The sequence below is a fragment of the Schistosoma mansoni genome, chromosome 3 (assembly GCF_000237925.1).
Source record: "Schistosoma mansoni strain Puerto Rico chromosome 3, complete genome".
NCBI classification, from domain to species: Eukaryota; Metazoa; Platyhelminthes; class Trematoda; order Strigeidida; family Schistosomatidae; genus Schistosoma; species Schistosoma mansoni.
The window spans coordinates 17,231,008-17,248,766 of record NC_031497.1 but is presented as its reverse complement, the minus strand read 5'-3'; the positions used below and the strand labels follow the sequence as shown (position 1 = coordinate 17,248,766).

Sequence of the window (17,759 nt, the reverse complement as noted above, 5' to 3'; positions counted from 1 at the left end):
TGAGGAGTCCCATAATAGGACGAAACGGCCGTCCAGTGTTTCCAGGTTTTCCATGGTGGTCTAGCTTCAATTGACTCACGCTTTCAACTATAATAAAATATTCACATTATATTATTAACAAACGAATAATGATGGAATTTTTAAAAAAATTAGTTCTCGCTATGCCTACAGTCAAAAGCATGTGCTAAAAATGAAAGTTAGTTACTCGTCGATGTTCATATTGAATCCATTAAAAAATATTAGTTTCTGAATATCCGTTATCAAATAAGAAGTGAGTGCTTATTATACACTTAAACATTAACTGTTTTAGTGAAAAAAAGAGATTCCCAGTTGATCGCATACAAAATACACTGTTTCTATGAAAGGAATATTGGTGAGTAAATGTGATTAGTCTAAAAATATCATGAATTTCTTTCCAACTATCGGATTTTCTGTTTTGTTGCTAAACTCCGAAGAATTCTCAATACTATACTTGATGATTTCCATATCCGTTAATTGCAAGGTTTGTATTAGCCACTTCATTGTAGCGTGATAAGCAGAATTATTCATCTCAAAAACTGGTTGGATGAATAAGGTGTTTTTATGCATTTTAGTCAAACAATACAGTCTTGGTTTTGTTGTTTCTTCAGGTCTCAGTATTTCAAACAAGCTTTCTGCAATCAAACTTTGTTGTTTAATCTTTTTTTAGCGAATCTGCTAGTTATTTTTTGCTCCTGTCTGTCACACTATTTTTTACTTTCATCACTTGGCACTGCTTTCATCTTACATCTAAATAATCTTTTCTGTTCATAAGAACTACACCATAACCTTGATTTGGTCCTGAGATTAACAAATTATAATTAGCTTTAAGTTTTCATAAAGCATCTCTTCATTTAATGATCAAAATGTGTTTCGACTCATGCTTACAATTTAATTACTTAAAGCAGTAATCAAATTCTGTAGATCTATAGCTCTCGATACCACCATTTGATTTGGATACTAAACCACCAATTTGTACGTACGGGGTTATGAAATCGATTTCTACATTCATTTTACTAAACGTTTTCTTCAATATAACTAATCTCAACAACAGATAGTACTATTAACTCAATCATATTAAGAGTAACATAGTAAAAATTATGAATATACTGACCTGAGTTTCATGGAAACTTTTCAAGAGTCTTTTTCTTAAGATCTTTCACCAGTTGGATGCATGTCTTTTCCTTTAATGTTTTAAAAACTATCGTCATGTAATTCGAAAAATATTGTTTAAAGATTAGAAAAGTTTACTGATTGTATGAAACATTTCTTTAACATTTCATTTAAGTGGGAATCTAACTAGTCAATTTGATTACTATTCAAATGTTTTGATTTAGCAGTACAAACCCTGCAATTAATTGATATAAAAATCGTCAAGTATAGTATTGAGAATTCTTTGTAGTTTAGCAACAAAACAGAGAATCCGATAAGCAAAGATGGATAGTGGTTGGCAGTGGAATCCAGGACGCGCGTTTCGTCCTATTTGAGACTCGTCAGCTGGATGAACCTGCATCTCAGAGTTGATGTTCACTCTGGGACTCGAACCCAGTACCTTTCGCTTCAAACGCCATGGGAAGATTAAAACAAACAATACTAAATGAGTTTGAACATCACCCCATCGCACAAGCAAGTGGCTATCAGGACTCAGTGGCCGAGTGGATAACGCGATTGCGTTTGAAGCGAAAGGTACTGGGTTCGAGTCCCAGGGTGAACATCAACCCTGAGATACAGGTGCATCCAGCTGACGAGTCCCACATAGAACGAAACGCGCGTCCTGGATTCCACTGCCAGCCACCATCCATCCTTGCTTACCATGTTTGTGAATTAAGGCTATATCAAGGCCATACGCACAGTATGCACATATGCCAATTAGAGACTGACCAGTTACAGTCCTAACACATCGATGGGAAGATTTAAACAAAAGTACTAAATGGGTTTAGAAAATCCGATAGTTGGAAAGAAATTCATGATAACTTTAGACTAATCACATTTACTCACCAATATTCCTGTCATAGAAACAATGTATTTTGTATGCGATAAACGTAATAAAAGAAATATCGAAACTGGAATCTCTCTATATCAGGAACGAACACCTGTAACTAAACAATAATTTTTACGAAAAAAAAGGATTGGTTTGCGATGAGTTCCACCACTAAGTCCGTTTCCTGTAGACTTCTTTCCTAACAAAAATAGAGAATTCTCCACTTAATAAAATGTCATGGATAACTAGATGTTTGCTAGTGTTATCAAACTAAAAAATAATTTCCCAGGAATATAATGAAGCCGATATTATGAGAATTTTTATTTCAAGTTTTTACCAACCTACTAAAATAGTTTAGATTGTGATAGTCGGTATTCGATATTATCCCTAAACTTTGTACATTGTTCGTCCTGATAATCATTACTAGATAACGCCCCAACGGTGAATATGAAGTGTTGATTGCGTTTATTATTGAATCATGCACAGATTGCCAAAATTACAGGCACGTTAAGCAAGCATGAGTAGTGCAGATAAGTAAGCGAGTGATCGAGACAATGAACGAGTGTGCGAGTCAGCGAACAGGATTAAAATGTACATAAATATACATATAGAAATGAATGAATCATAGAAACAATCAAGCGACTAATATAAAGGCTAGCAGAATGAATATATGCATAGGCAGTAAACAATGCTCAAGATACATATGCATACAAGTGTAACAATGATAAAGGTATAATAGTATAGATAGGTTGTTATCGTACGAATGACTCTGTCCGTTAAAAAAAGTTAACAAAAGGGCTTAACCAAATTATAAATATGATCAAAATTGTACGTGAGCTGCTATAAAATAGTTGACACTAAACCATCTGTCTATACGTTAGATTATGGTTTTATTTACTTCCATTGTAAAAGTTGTGCTGTATTTCTAACTACAAGACAATAAATGTAGCTGAGAGCAAATAATACAGACTTAATGATTTGTGACTTATATTTGCTACTTAAAAATGATATGAATTGATCCAAAGTAAGTAACCACGTTGGAGACCTACTTGATGTTTATGTATTTTTTAATGACTTGTTATTTTATGCAGCAGTCGTTATGCATAGTTATTTGGTCTCAATGATTTAATTTCATTTCTCTCGTACCTCTATTTTATTCTTCATTTGTAATGTCAGTCTTACCAACTTGGTTTGTTCTTGCTCTGTTAACGTGGAGATTATCAGCAAACGGAAAACCTAATGTTGCTTTTCTTTGAATTTTCCTTGAAAGTTCCTTACACTGGATTGTTAACTAATGCTAACTGAATGCTTTCGTTATTATACAGATATAACTTACTTCTTCTACGACTTGATGACTTGTGTTTATCCCTTTCAAGAGCATGCATTTTCACTTCCAACATTGATTTGTTTCGATGTAGGCTGCTTATTAAAAAACACAGGGCACACAGTATCAAATTAAATGTCTTACGAATTCAAATATCTTTTTAGATTCCATAATGAATTTAAACCAGTTCACAAACTATGGAAAAAATAAAGATGGTTCACTTTTTGGACTAAACAGTGGTTTACACCTACAACAACAGGCTGGAATTTAATAATCATTTCATCATCACTGGGTAATATCGGTTCACGTGAGTCACACAAACAGTAAGAACAGTTCGTCACTTCAATTTCCTATTATTGATGTACATCCCTAACTAGCTTAAATACAGTGGAAACACTGCAGTCTTGCACTGATCTGATAGGATAAGATTTTAATATGTACTGAAAACCTCCAACTACTTATTTGATCAAGTAAAGAGGTATATTAAATATTTCTCTGAAACAGTGAGTAAAATTAGATTAATTTTATAAGTGAAAACCCTTCATTACGTATAAACTGAAGTGATATTTAATATGAAATAGGAGTGAGACTTCAAATAACACTATGATTATCGTACAGCTACGGAAAACAACTTTGTCCTTTAAGTACGTCAGTGATCTGGGTATAAATTATGTACTAGTTAAAAATTGAATACTTTACTGACGACGAAAACTACTTGTGCCGAAAAATTCCCTACAGTGAAGAAATCCATAATTTGAATTGTGATTGTTGACTACCAGACACTCCATGTTAGTCACAACTTTGAACCACATATCGATCAAATGAATTTATTACATCTATTCCCCCAACACACAAATAAGATTGTAATGTTAGTTGAGAAAAGGTGATCTATATTCTGTTTACTGACCATATTTAAAAAAATAGGAACTGAACAACTCATATATTGTTACACTGCTTTCCAGCTAGAAGTTTGAGCACAAAATCTGATTTGATACTAATCAAGTAAACAACATACACCATCTATAAAATAATCATTGTTTGGTATATACTCAGAATTTCTTTCCTTAGAGTTGATTAGTAAATCTAAGCTTTAAAAAAATGATAAAATGAGAAGGGAAAGTACGAACAAAATTTACATGAAGATCTAAAACTAAAAAGCTTTGAAGATAATTACCATACGAATGTATACTGGTAACTGATAGAGAATTGACCTAATGAAACATTTTATTTTAAAATGCTTACATGACTTAAAAAGAATGTAGAAAAAGAATGCATAGATTGTTTGTAAAGAAAGACAATAGGAAAAATCACATATATAAAGTCTTACGTGGGTTTGTCTTGAATTATAAGATTACTGAATGATTCAGGGTGAAATACATATCGTTTTTCCGCTTTTCTTAACGACAAATTAAAGTCTATCGAGGACGAAGCAGTTTCCGCAGCCTTCTGCAGAAATTTCCTACATAAAAGATATTAAGTAGAAAAGTGAAAAGATATCCGAAACTATAAACGATAAATAGTCTGTACAATAGATATCTTAAGTAAAAAACAATACCCATGTGTTCTAGCTGCAGTAATTTTAGGGCTTTTAGGGTCATTTGAAGTTTAACGGGTTGTTTGAATGTGACATAACGTTGTTATAAATATTATTATAATTGTAAGAAACAAAGAAGATTGATAGTAACTAGGACGAATGTATGTTCCCGATGGTGTTTAAGTGATTGAAACTTTTCCGATTCACTTATCAAAGAATGTTCTTCTTGAGAAGCTTGAAGAGGAAATCCATCATTCACAGTTTACTTGTGCACGTAAGCATTTATTAATTCAGTATTGGTTCTTGTACTTTTTTAATCTTAGTAATGACAACATATATCAGTCGGACGAGAAAAAACCTACTGTTACTAAGGTTAACCTTTTATGGGAGTACAACACTGCTGGTGATGGAGACTGTCCGTATAGAACACTTTAGTAACGCTATACTACTGTTCAATCAGGAGCACTTAGTTTTCAATCCTAATATTAGCTGTTTTTGAATACGTAGATCCACCTGTACCCCTTCTAAGGTTACTGTCAATCTCACGACTGAATGAACGAGGAGGGTTTGGCATAGGATTATAGTAAAATCATCTTATGGAAAACAACCTTGCTAAAAAAACGCTAACCAGAGAAAATAATTCAAACCATTTAAACTCTACCCTGCTAGTTGAAGGATCTTCATAAAGAAGAATTAGGACACCTCACGATGAAAGCCAAGATTCTTCGGTAAACACGAGGCCGATTTCCCTGTGGTGAATGCTACTTATGTCTCTCGACACAAGTAGTACGGAACACCAATCAGAGATGGAATGCCTGGAAGCAGAAGGTTGAGAAGATGGAAATGAAGAGAACAGGAATGTAAACGTAAAGTAATTGTAATAACGACAGGAATGAAGAGACGGTCAAGTTTCTAAGAGACAAGTGATGGATTATGTGCAAAGAAAGTATTTAGTATTTAGTTTTCATAGTTTAAGAAGATATTCTGTAAATCTGTGTTGAACAATAAATTGGTCTTCCCCACCTGAGTGTTAGTTCAATAAGTATCTTCTGACAGCCAAAGCAACAATGAACATGAATGTATGGAATGTCCGGACAATAACAGAAACCAGCAGGACCGACCAAACAGCTACGCAAATGAGAAGATACAACCTGTCAGGACCCAGAATAATTGGAACTCATTTGATTTAAACTGGATAGAAAAAATTGGATCCGGGGTAGATGCTGTTGTATTCAAGCCATGAAGGAAAAGTTGTAAAATACACACTGATGGTGTCCGAAGAAGCACGGAAAGCACTTATAGGGTGGGAATCGCTTACTTACTTACGCCTGTTACCTCCAATAGAGCATAGGCCGCCCGCTGCTGCTACACTGATCGTCTTCTCCTGCATTTGTTGTTGCAGTGTGATAGAAGAGCCAGATCATCTGCAACGTTTATATCGTCCAGCTGCATCCTAGCTGTCCATTGTATCCTTTACTTCCCTCCAGATGTTGACGTCTTCATGATCCAGTCGATCACCAGGAGAAAGAGAAAGAGTGAGAGTAAGCAACCTTACCTGATACCAGTCTTTACCTTGAACGAGTCAGTGAGCTGTCCTCCATGCACGATTTTGCAGTTTAATCCATCATAGGAATTCCGTATGTATTGACTATCTTCTCAGGCACGCCGTAGCGTCGAAGAAGCCTCCATAGTGTTGTCCTGTTCATGCTATGAAATGCTTGCTCGTAATCAATGAAGTTGATGTAGAGTGATGAATTCCATTCAACTGATTGTTCCACAATGATTCGTAGAGTTGCGATTTGGTCTGTACACGATCTATCCTTACGGAATCCAGCCTGCTGGTCTAGAAGTTGTGAGTCTACAGAGTCCTTCATTCTGTTTAACAATACCCTGTTAGAGACGTTTCCTGGTATTGAGAGAAGAGTGATGCCCCTGTAGTTATCACACTTTCTGAGATCGCCTTTCATTGGTATCTTGATAAGAAGTCCTTCTTTCCAGGTTGTTGTTACTTGTTCTTCATCCAAAATCTTACTGAGGAGAATGTGAAGTATCTTTGCAGTTAGTGCTACATCTACATTCAGTGCCTCTGCCAAAATGTTGTCTGGTCCTGCTGCTTTGCCACTCTTGATTTGTCTGATGGCCATGCTGATCTCTTCAATTGTTGGTGGGCCAATATCTATTGGGAGGTCCGTGGGTGCTACTTCGGTGTTGGGTGGGTTTAATGAGGCTGGTCGATTCAAGAGTTCTTTGAAGTGTTCTACCCACCTGTTTCGTTGTTCTTCAATGTCGGTGATTACCTTGCTTTTCACTGGTTGTTCTAGTTTACGGCAATTTTCAGCGAGCTTCTTTGTTGTCATACAGTTGTCTCATGTTTCCTTCTCTTGCAGCCTTTTCCGCTGTCATTGCTAAATCTTCCACATATTTATGTTTGCCGGTTCTGAAGCTCCTCTTCACTTGCTTGTTTACTTCTTTGTATTCGGCTTGTGCCTTGGCTTTTTCTGCTCTTGTTCGGCTGATATTGATTGCTGCATTCTTGTTCCTCCATTCTTCAATCTCATCCATTCCTTGCGCTGGTGATTTTTGTTGCCCAGAACATCCTGATATGTTGAAGTGATTGTCTCTTTTATCCCTTTCCAATTGCTGCCTTTTTATTTATTGTAGTGTCCTCCTTCTTTGTTTTCAAGGTGGCTTTGATGATCCTCGGTTCATGATTCCAATCGTACATAGCAGTAACTAAAAAGATGCCCCATGTTCAATCCAGAAAGATTTAGGGAGAAGAACTGGTGCGGAAAGACTGCAGCAGTGAGCCTGAACATGCACAAGGTTAAAAGCAAGATCCCTAAAATACAACACAGTCAATACCATTTCAGTCTCACTTGATGCAGAGGCACTGGAAGAGGTGAGGAATCCACGTATCCGGGCAGCATCACAGATAAACAAGTAGGATCTGACGCAGATGTAAAGGGAAGGATCGGAAAAGGGCAGCATTCCTAAAGTTGAATAACATTTGGAACTCAAAGCAACTTTTAACCTATATCAAAGTCACAATCTTCAATAAGAACGTCAAGACAGTTCTCATGTACGGGGCTGGAACGTGGAGAACTACTATAATCATAAACAAAAAAGTACATGTATTTATAAACAATTGTATGCAAGATACTCAATGTCCGTTGGTCGGATACCATCAGCAAGAACCTATTGTGGGAGAGAACAAACCAGCTTCCAGCTGAACAGGAAATGGAAAACACACTGAAGATGAATAGATTACAGAGCACAGAAATCACTCGGCATACCCTAACTTGGAATCCTGAAGGAAGAAGAAAAAGAGGAGGATCAAAGAGAGAATAAGACCGGGAGTTAGAAACAGACATCAAAGGAATGAATAGCATTTAAAAACAGATGAAAAGAAGAGCCCAGTACACAGTTGGTTAAAGAATTTTGGTCAGAGGCTTATGTTCCAGAGAGGGGTAACAGGCGTAAATAAGCAAAACGAAAATACTAACCAAAAAGAGTCCATAGTTAGGTTGGATAGATTTGCAAAGAGGACAATGCAGTTTTATTCCTGTCAAGTTAGACCATCACGGTGTCAAACAGTGACGGGTGTTTTGGAGCATAAAATAAAACAGATAACTCACTGGAATTTCCGGTTGAATGGCTAAGACCGTCTTGTAAAATAATCTTATAATGGTTCGAGTTACACTCGGTTTTTCGACAAGGATTATTCGAATAAAATGGCCCAATCGAATAATATTCATTTGCAGTAAAGACAGACGTTTAAGCTCGAGGCTATAAGCCATTTACCAAGTTAATTGATCATTTAAAAACTGAGCAAATAACTACAAAATACATTAAATATTATGATAGATGAATTGGACAACAATGCCGCCTAACAATTAGAACCTTAGACTATCAACGCAATCAAAAAAGATAAACGAGATCGGAAATAAACCCCAATAATGTATGAGGTTATGAAAGGTAACGAGTCAGTTAGTATATAGGGGCGAGTACATATTAACACTATTAGACCGATAGTAAACTAAACTAATTAGATAGAAATATACTGACATTTCAAAATGGGTAAGACTGTCATTTGACCCACACTTACTTTAATAAAGTTGGACCACTACTGCTTAAATTCGTTGAATTCCATGAATAATTCTTACCACCATTGGTGTGTATATTCATATTATCCATTTACAAGTCTTCACAGTTCTTAATCAAGCATTCGGATGCCAAAATGTGTGCAAAAATACTGTAAATTAATTTTTGTTAACAATAGCATTTAAATGGCAAATAAAAACCCTCTTTAAAAATTTATAATATATCAATCTTTATGTGAATACGGAATTGAACTGTCTCCTGCGGTTTAAAAGTTTACGAGTAAGAGAAACGAAAACACATAACAAGCGAATTAGGTTTAGCGTCCAGCAGTTTTATTCAATCAGTCAGTCATATGTAACGCAAAGCTCGGAACATACGTGCATTGACACAAATAAAAACAGCACATCTGCACTAAGAGATGCCAGAGTGGAACAGACAATAGAAATATTTGTGGTAGTATGAATAATTAGGTACACTATATATGATTCAAGAAGAAAATATGCGTTAATGGGATAAAATTACTTTCGAGACAATTACGAAGCTTAATATCTAATTGGAGACAAATTAAGATTAACTCTGATATTATATTTACTCTAAGCTCTACATTAATTATTGACTTATTGATTAAAAATGAGGTAGTGCGAAAATTTTACAAAAGTCCATCAGTTTAAATGGCCGCACTTCGATTTGCAGCAATAACTAGTTGTAGAACACTACTGATTAAGAGTTGAGTAGTTCTAAATGCGTAAACGAAGCATTATTCACATTTTTGAAAGAAGGTAAAAATATAACACATTACAATTTGATATGCGAAGCTAGTATACACTTTAAGGGATAGAGTTAAAGATCTCAAAAAACGGTAACTTTGTTTTTGTACATCGTTAAAAGAAACACCACACTGCTGACACTTTGAAATAAAATCGGAATCTGAAACATGTCTTAATCTAACTAGATTTAAGAATAATGAACTATTAATTGGTGGATTTTTGTATGACTATTTAGGCTTGTAATTTCTACCTTCAAGTAAATATGATCACATGGTGAAGTTGACAGATGATTAAAATCCATCGATTATGGACGTTAAACGAAATGGTTTGTAATTGTTCTAAATGGTACAGATGCATGAATTCTCTATTATTTAAGGTTTTAGTATTACTTCATAGATTAATTGAGTGAATTCCTTCCAGCTTCCTAAAAATATATTATTACGATGGTCAAACATATAGAAAGATTATGATCAACCTGTCTTGAGCGGATAACAAGACTTTTATGACATGAGAGCGATGACCTGAAATAAGGTATATACTTATTTTACTTATTGGATCAAAATGTGGATCAAAGTGGCCGTATTATTTTCCTGGAGAATTCATGGGTAGCTACACGGATCACATTTATATGATCATTTCGAAACCAAATAATGCATAACAGCCGATAAGGATTAGTGAGTATAACTAAGAATCAAGCATTATTATTGTTTTCTGTAATCTTAACTGTCAATTGAAGACAGTGGTGAAGTAATAAAACTTTGTCTTGAATGAAACATACCGAACTTCTAACAGTTCCAAACCTTGGTCGTTAAAAACCGGTTATTGTCACGTTATTGAAGCAATAACGGGATTACATGATTGAGACATGTCTCTCAATTTGGGTTCCTACATTTAGGAGCATTTACATCCACATACTTACATTTTCTCTTAGAACACGGGTTGTAACTTGCGACCAAGAACCATATTGCATAAGCTGAGGCTTAAAGAGAATGAATTGATTTTTTGCCTACTGTTTAATTTATTATTCATCGTTAGTCGTAAGATTCTGATCATAATCTGACTTTTAAAACTTTGACATTTGGTAACGTAAGACGATGTATAATATATCAATAAAGCAATTAAAAGAGAAGAAACGCAACTGATTTTCCGTACCCAATAAGCTTTACTATATGTAAAGCGTTACAACGAGCGTGAAGGTCAAAATCAAATTGACACTGTTAATTACACGCTGAAATTGACAAAATTTAACGCTAAACCATTCGTTTGCACAGTGAATCATACTACATAACCCCATTGTTTAAAAACCATGTCGTATACTTTTTTCAATGAATATCTGGCGTATGTAGGCTAAGTAGGCATAAAATAACTTAAAAAATCAAATATGAGAGAATATGCTAGAGGTATTGCAGATTGACAACGCTCTAACCAGTAACACCTTTTATTATGAATCGTACCCATCCAGTGAAATCAAAAGACAGAAGCTAGGAGGTTCGAAGATATATTTGATAGATTATCAGTATATAGTGAGTCGACTGATCTAACCTGGTTAGCGATTGCAGGAGAAGTTGACCACGGCGTTCCCACTCGAAATCTGGTGTAGATGCATGGCCGAGCCCCTTCAGCTAGGTGAGTCCATTAGGACTAATTTGTTCAGCATCCAATGTTGAACACCTGCAGAGCTATTTCTTTTGGGTATTTGCTTACCTCCATGAGAGGAGTCCAACATATGTGGTGCGTTTGTGAAGAGTTACTCCAGAGAGATCGATTTCTTGGCCCTTAGATCTTTATTTAGGAGAACGGTTGCAGGTATTTCATGGTATCCAGTGAGCTTAGGCAAGATAGGTTCACATATGACTCCGTACACCGCAGCCCTAGAGACTATGGAATTGTGCAGTTTTTATGTTAACATAACACGCACTTACTTTATCTTGTTAATTACCTCCCAATGTTCGACAGTCATGTTTTTATCGCTCTCATTATAACTTGCAGTACCGTTTTGAGTTTTTGTGCTAATTATAGTAGTCTGTCAAAAAAACGGAACATATCCACTGGCTACATATATATATATATATCATTACCTGTTTCAACTAAAGACCTACTGAGACTCTGTGGGAGACAACACTACGACTTGTTCCGAAAAGTTTACATACAGTCAAATGAAATCCTATGATATCTATTGGGAGGATATAAATCTCTCGTAGTGTGCAATGTTTGTGTGATTTTTGATACTTTCGGGTACTTTTCCGGACTATGTGCCAGCGCTGCGTATAAGAATGTACTCCTGATCGTGAAATTTACCTAAATTATTTAAAGCTACATATATATTTCCTAAGAAAGAGCTACTGTAGAAGACCCCAACTTCCTTGATGAAAAAAGTGAATAAGAGCTTGAGATGAAGTCACCAGTGAAAATTATTTCTTGGAGTAGAAAATTCAGAATCTAAATTCAAAGGAAATATTCTTGGTATTCACGCATATTGAACATTAATAAACAGATTCTTTACACATTTATGGATATGTATCATTTCTCAGTCCTTTTGGATAACGGATTGTTTCGTAAATAGCATTTTTCAATATGCGATTCATAATAATTTCACTCAAACACTTGGTAGAAATCTGCCATAGATAAGTCACCGTTTGTTCATGACTGAAATTCTGAAATACGAACTCTACCCAATCGGTATAATTTATTGAACGTTTCAGTATCGCTCAATAACTGTTGGTTTACTCTTATAAATCCACTCCCCTCTGTTTTGATAATGGTGCTATACTACCAAGAACTCAAACAACATTTTCAGTTGCTTTAGGTTCTCTGTTTCTACCTACTTACAAGCAGCAACATCTTGGACTGATTGTTTGGTGTAATATTTGAGTGATATGAAAAAGGACGGATTTTGGCTAACAGCGGAATCTAGGAGGCGCGTTTTTTCCTATTCATGATCTGTCAACTGAATGTACCTGTACAGGAGTTAATGTTCACCCTGGGTAGATACAAGCACACAATACCAAGTTAATTTGGTATTTGATCGTTTTCCACAAATTATTTAGCTTATTGTAAAAATTCAAGAATTCACACTACATCGTAGTTATTGTTTTCGTGATATCACTAGCTTTTGTTACCATAAGTCGACTTTAGTGCCGAATGTCACTTTATACAAGGGCCATTAGGACTCATTTTCGTTATGGATAGGGTTTGTCCGACCGGATCATAGCACTTGAGGATAAGGAACTGCAAAAAACACGTATTTTATCTAATATACTCAGTGCAAGACGCTTACAACTCGCCGTCTTTAAAAATGAAAATTACGGAGCGAAATGAAGACTTCTCCATCAGTCACTCTGGCTGGAAGTTTTAAAAAGTTTGAAAACGAGTTCATGATGTGACAAATTATAGTATGTTCTATTAGGGTAGCGAAAGGATGACAGTCGATTACATATGAACAAATACTGGTTTGGTGATGCACGATGTTGATATAATTAAAGAGCGATAATTCAAATTAGAGTAAAGTGTCATGAAACCTGAGTCATAGTTAACATTTTAGAGGAAGATAAAAGTGCTGCAGACATTCGGAATTCGACAATGCCTTACATGTTATACCTTTTTATTCAAAGCATACCGATTCAGTCAGATCAGAAGTCAGAAATGAAAATGTTCTAAGGTATTTTTTGGAAGGCTATCGGTATATCAGCATGCGTTTAATCTAAGCTGGCTACATGGTTGTTAGAGATGCGTAGCACGACGTAACCACTCAAAATCTGGTGTGGATTTGTGACCGAGGGCCTTCAGCTATATGTGTCCAGTAAAAGTAGTCTGGTCGGCATACATATTGAAGACTTGCAGAATTTCCTATTTTCGGGGTTTATATACCGCTACAGCTCACTCCTCTACTAGTGATTTAGTGATGATCCCATGATTTGACCAGTCAGAAATTTAAATCCAACGAGCTTGCCTTCAATAGAATCTCTTCTGATGGCTTGGTATGTCCGACAGGATATGAAAGTCTTCCCCTTACTTAAGGGGCCATGTGATAAATCTGCCAGTGAAAAAAATACAATGATCTCCGCGACAGTATACTTTCGGGTAAAAACTTCCTAACAATGTTTAAAATCAGGACATTCAACTAAACAATCAGTCACGACTTGGCAGCGTCTGAATTAAGTGAAACTTCTGAGGTACTGTGCGTATAAAACCAAGTTATTTCCAAAAACCTTATTAACTCGAAAAATCCTCTGATTAGTAATAATTTCGCCTTGGCAGTAAAAATAGTTTACAGAAACTCCGTGATAAGCTCAAAAAATTCTGATATCATCAATAGATTGAATGGTACGTAATCTGGTTGAAATGACGAAGTATTCATTGAGATTCATAATCCTAAGTGGATTGACACAAAAAGCCTTTCGATTCAACAATATAAGTCGAAAAATCAAAATTTCATACATAAAAACCACACTAAGGCATAAGCACAACTGAAAAATGTGACTCAATCGTTTGATTAAGCGCTGTTTTATGGCCCATGATTTTTGACAATAAGTGACATTGTCCGACTTTTGAAATGATGTTAGATTAGATTATTTTTCAAAGTGCTCTCGTGGTGAGGTTGAGCAGTACCAATTTGTTTATATTCTTTCAAGTCATTCCGTTAATGAATAGTGAACGTTCGTCTCTATTTCGTTATTTGTATGTGTTTTCACGAGCCATCAACCTAGTTGATTTTGAGCGAAAATGGTTTTATTTTATTGATAAGTTTTACTGACAAAAATCAGTAGTTCATTCTCCTGACGTCTTCCATTGAACAAAAATTTCTGTGTTCAGTTAACTAGCACTAAAGTTATATTCCTTTCTATTAAACCTCTTCTTCCTATTAATCACTAAACATTTACGTCAAGAAATGTCTACTGCTTTTTTCACGTTCTATACATTACATTCAAACTAATATTTATATCTTTGTTTCATCAATTATATCTTTTATATGGTTCACTGTTTTTTTCCTTATCGTCCCAAGTAATATGGCTTGTCGAAAAGCCTCTTCATTTCTACTGTTCATTCAATATAGTGCATTTAATTACGGCTCTTTATATTTACTGTTCTTTAATCATCACATAAGACTTCCTATGTGGGAAAACATGACGGACTATTAGTAGAGAACTCATTTTCCAGGGTATTGAATTTTATGCACCAACAAAAATAAAAGACGAATGAATGACCGCTCAAAGCTAGAAAACAGCCTTAAAGTCATTCTACAACAGCTTAAATCTTTCAGATTGACTATCCCAAGTGACTCAGTTTTCGCTGAATTGAGGGACTCAATCAATTACGTGATTCTTCAGTCTAAAAAGTGTTTAAAATTCGTACGAAAATGTTTGTCGATTGATAACTGCGATTGCATTTTAGACGGATAACAGCCTTGTGAAATGCAAACGGGAAATTTCAACCCCATGCTCCGATATTGATTCTCCACATATCCCAAAGGGTTGGTGCCAAGTATTTAATTATGATATACTACTTAGACTTTTGTTCTCTATACCTTCCTCATGACCATTTTTATACAGGTCTTCTACCCGAGGACCTCGATGGAAAAGATATCAAAAAACTGCAAGGTAGTTCGTTACTTATTTTTCTGTTTCTGTATACATTTTATCTATGGCATTAGGACATTCAGATATTTACTCACGATCTTGTTTAATTCAAACTCGGTCTGAGATAGTGAAATTTAATGAATAGCCTATAAAATTAGTATATTTTAATTTTTAGGTGACTTAAGACTGATTATCTAATAAGTTTCGAGAAAAGCTGATATAATTTCTTAAGCAATTCCATCAGATTCAGCTGGGCGTCCTTTTTAAACAGAAGGAACGTTTAGTACTTAAATATGAAGATAAGCGAACGATAAAAATCTTAATTTATGGCTGGAAACGCTTGAAATAAAAAAAAGTCTTACACCTAAACTTCAGAAATAAAAGCTTCGTTAGGTCTTTTACTGACATTAACGAGGACAGTCACTAATGAAGAAAGTAGTCACTTCCATCCACACATGGCTTATCCTTTCATTGGATAACGACTTCAAGTGATCGACTAAAACACTAGTTTTCAAACGCATTAACAAGAGAAAATGCCTTGTAAAATGAACAAAAATGAAAAATCCTTGAGGAACCTTCCCCCCTCAAATATGTACTGGGATATCCCAGTCATTTTATCGGTCCAAATAATATGCAGGTCTGAACATAAACTTACATGTAAGCGTAAAAGATCTTGAAACCCACCGATTCGGAAGTGAATATACAGTTTGCTTAGTTTCAAGGTAGATTTAATTGCTGACTGAGTTCATATAAAAACTACCGAAAACCAACAGTGAAGATTTAGTCAGTTTTGATTTATGAACTCTTATTTGGTTCAGTCAGTTTCATAAGTTAATCACCAAGTACGTAGACTCACAAAATTGTTCACTATAATGTGCAATTTCAAAGACTCCCTAAAAAGGTGACATAAAATTCAATTTTGTTGTTAATTTAACTAATTACCATTTCAGGTAAAATTGCTTAATCATGTGAACTTTAGGAATCTAAATTGGGAAAATGTTTTACCATTTTTCCTTTGCAATATATTGTGCCTATTATCGATACTTTGCTATTTGCTTTTTGCACTAAATCAATACCGTAACCTCAGATGAACACTCACATCCGATGGCCGTTTACCTCATGTTTACAGGATGCTGGGTAAAAAGGTTTTGCTTGATTTAGAAACATTTCTTCTGTCGTCCTTAATAACTATGAAATAAATATCAGTCATAGGACATCTTAATCAACTTGGCGTTTATCCTGATTTAAAGGTAATATTACAAAAAGTATTCCTATCGAGTTTTTTGACATTTTATTTGTGATTGAATAAAAGTTCTGCCACAACTCCGAATGATCTGGAGGCTAGAGTGTTATGAAATTTATACGTACCTACAGGTAATAACTTCAATCTATAGTGATAAATTTATTTATCGCTTGGGCTATTTGATCACAGCAATTGTTGTCCGTACCATGAAATTTATCACCGAATTAGTCTAAAAGCCATAAACCTGTTTGCTTTTTAATACCATAGTCAATAAAACGACATATATCCAACACTGAAAACTCATTAACAGTCGAACATTCGGTGATATCACTTATCTTACGATCACAGTCATTACAAAATGTATACCAGCCGATATGTTAATTTACTAATGAGTTACAGCCCAAGTATCTAGAATATATCGTTCCCGATTAGAAGGACTGAGTGATATTAGTTGAAACGTTCATCAAACCTAATGCTTTTGAAGTACCTTGGTCGAATGTTTATTTAAATGTTCGCCAAGCGTAAAACGCGGATGAAATTCGATCTACCAATGAAGTATCAAGACTATCAATTATTCAGTACCTTTTTAGCAAATCTACCGATTCAATTGTGAAGTTATTCACTAAAAATGAGTCATTACTATGGATTAATTGACCAAATATTATTAATAAAGCGGTAACGGTTAAAGTGAAGTAACATATTATTAAAAGGTTTCTGCTCCCTAATGTTTTCTCTCTCACTATAACGTTCTTGTATTTGTAATCATGTGTTCAATAAAAAAGTATCATTATGTGATTATAACCTCCCGTTTTAAATGTTATTTCCTCCAAACAGACAGAGAAATAGATGAAATTGTATTTAAGCTAAAGCAAAATGAATTAAACAGGAATTTTGTGAGAAGTGGAAAGAAAACTAGTCTTCACTATGCGGCTTACTGGGGCTCACAAACATGTGTTCAAGTATGTTATAAATGCAGCTGTTTTTTTGCCATTTTACATTGTGCCATGTACAATGGGTGACAAATATTGGTTGCCATGAAAAGATGAATAAGTTTATTTTTAAAAGGGTCCTTCTCTTAAATAGCATTTTTCAATAACATCTACGATAAATGTGCATTTTTGCATATCTTTTACTTTTGAATGTGGATTACAATAATTTCATGTCAGTGTCGTGAAAGCGAGATTTTTCGATGTTGACTTTTTGATGCTTGCAACC

General features: G+C 35.0%; 1 protein-coding gene across 1 annotated transcript in view; it reads right to left on the bottom strand.

Annotated features, from left to right (window-relative positions):
* The window catches only part of Smp_079800 (putative gtpase activating protein), a gene marked incomplete at both ends in the record, with an annotated part of 27,554 nt that extends 24,155 nt beyond the window's left edge, over positions 1–3,399 (bottom strand). Inside the window, one exon of the mRNA XM_018799455.1 lies at positions 3,336–3,399. Coding sequence (XP_018651242.1) covers positions 3,336–3,399 — 64 coding nt within the window. The remainder of the gene's footprint in view (positions 1–3,335) is intronic.
* Between the last annotated feature and the right edge of the window lie 14,360 nt (positions 3,400–17,759).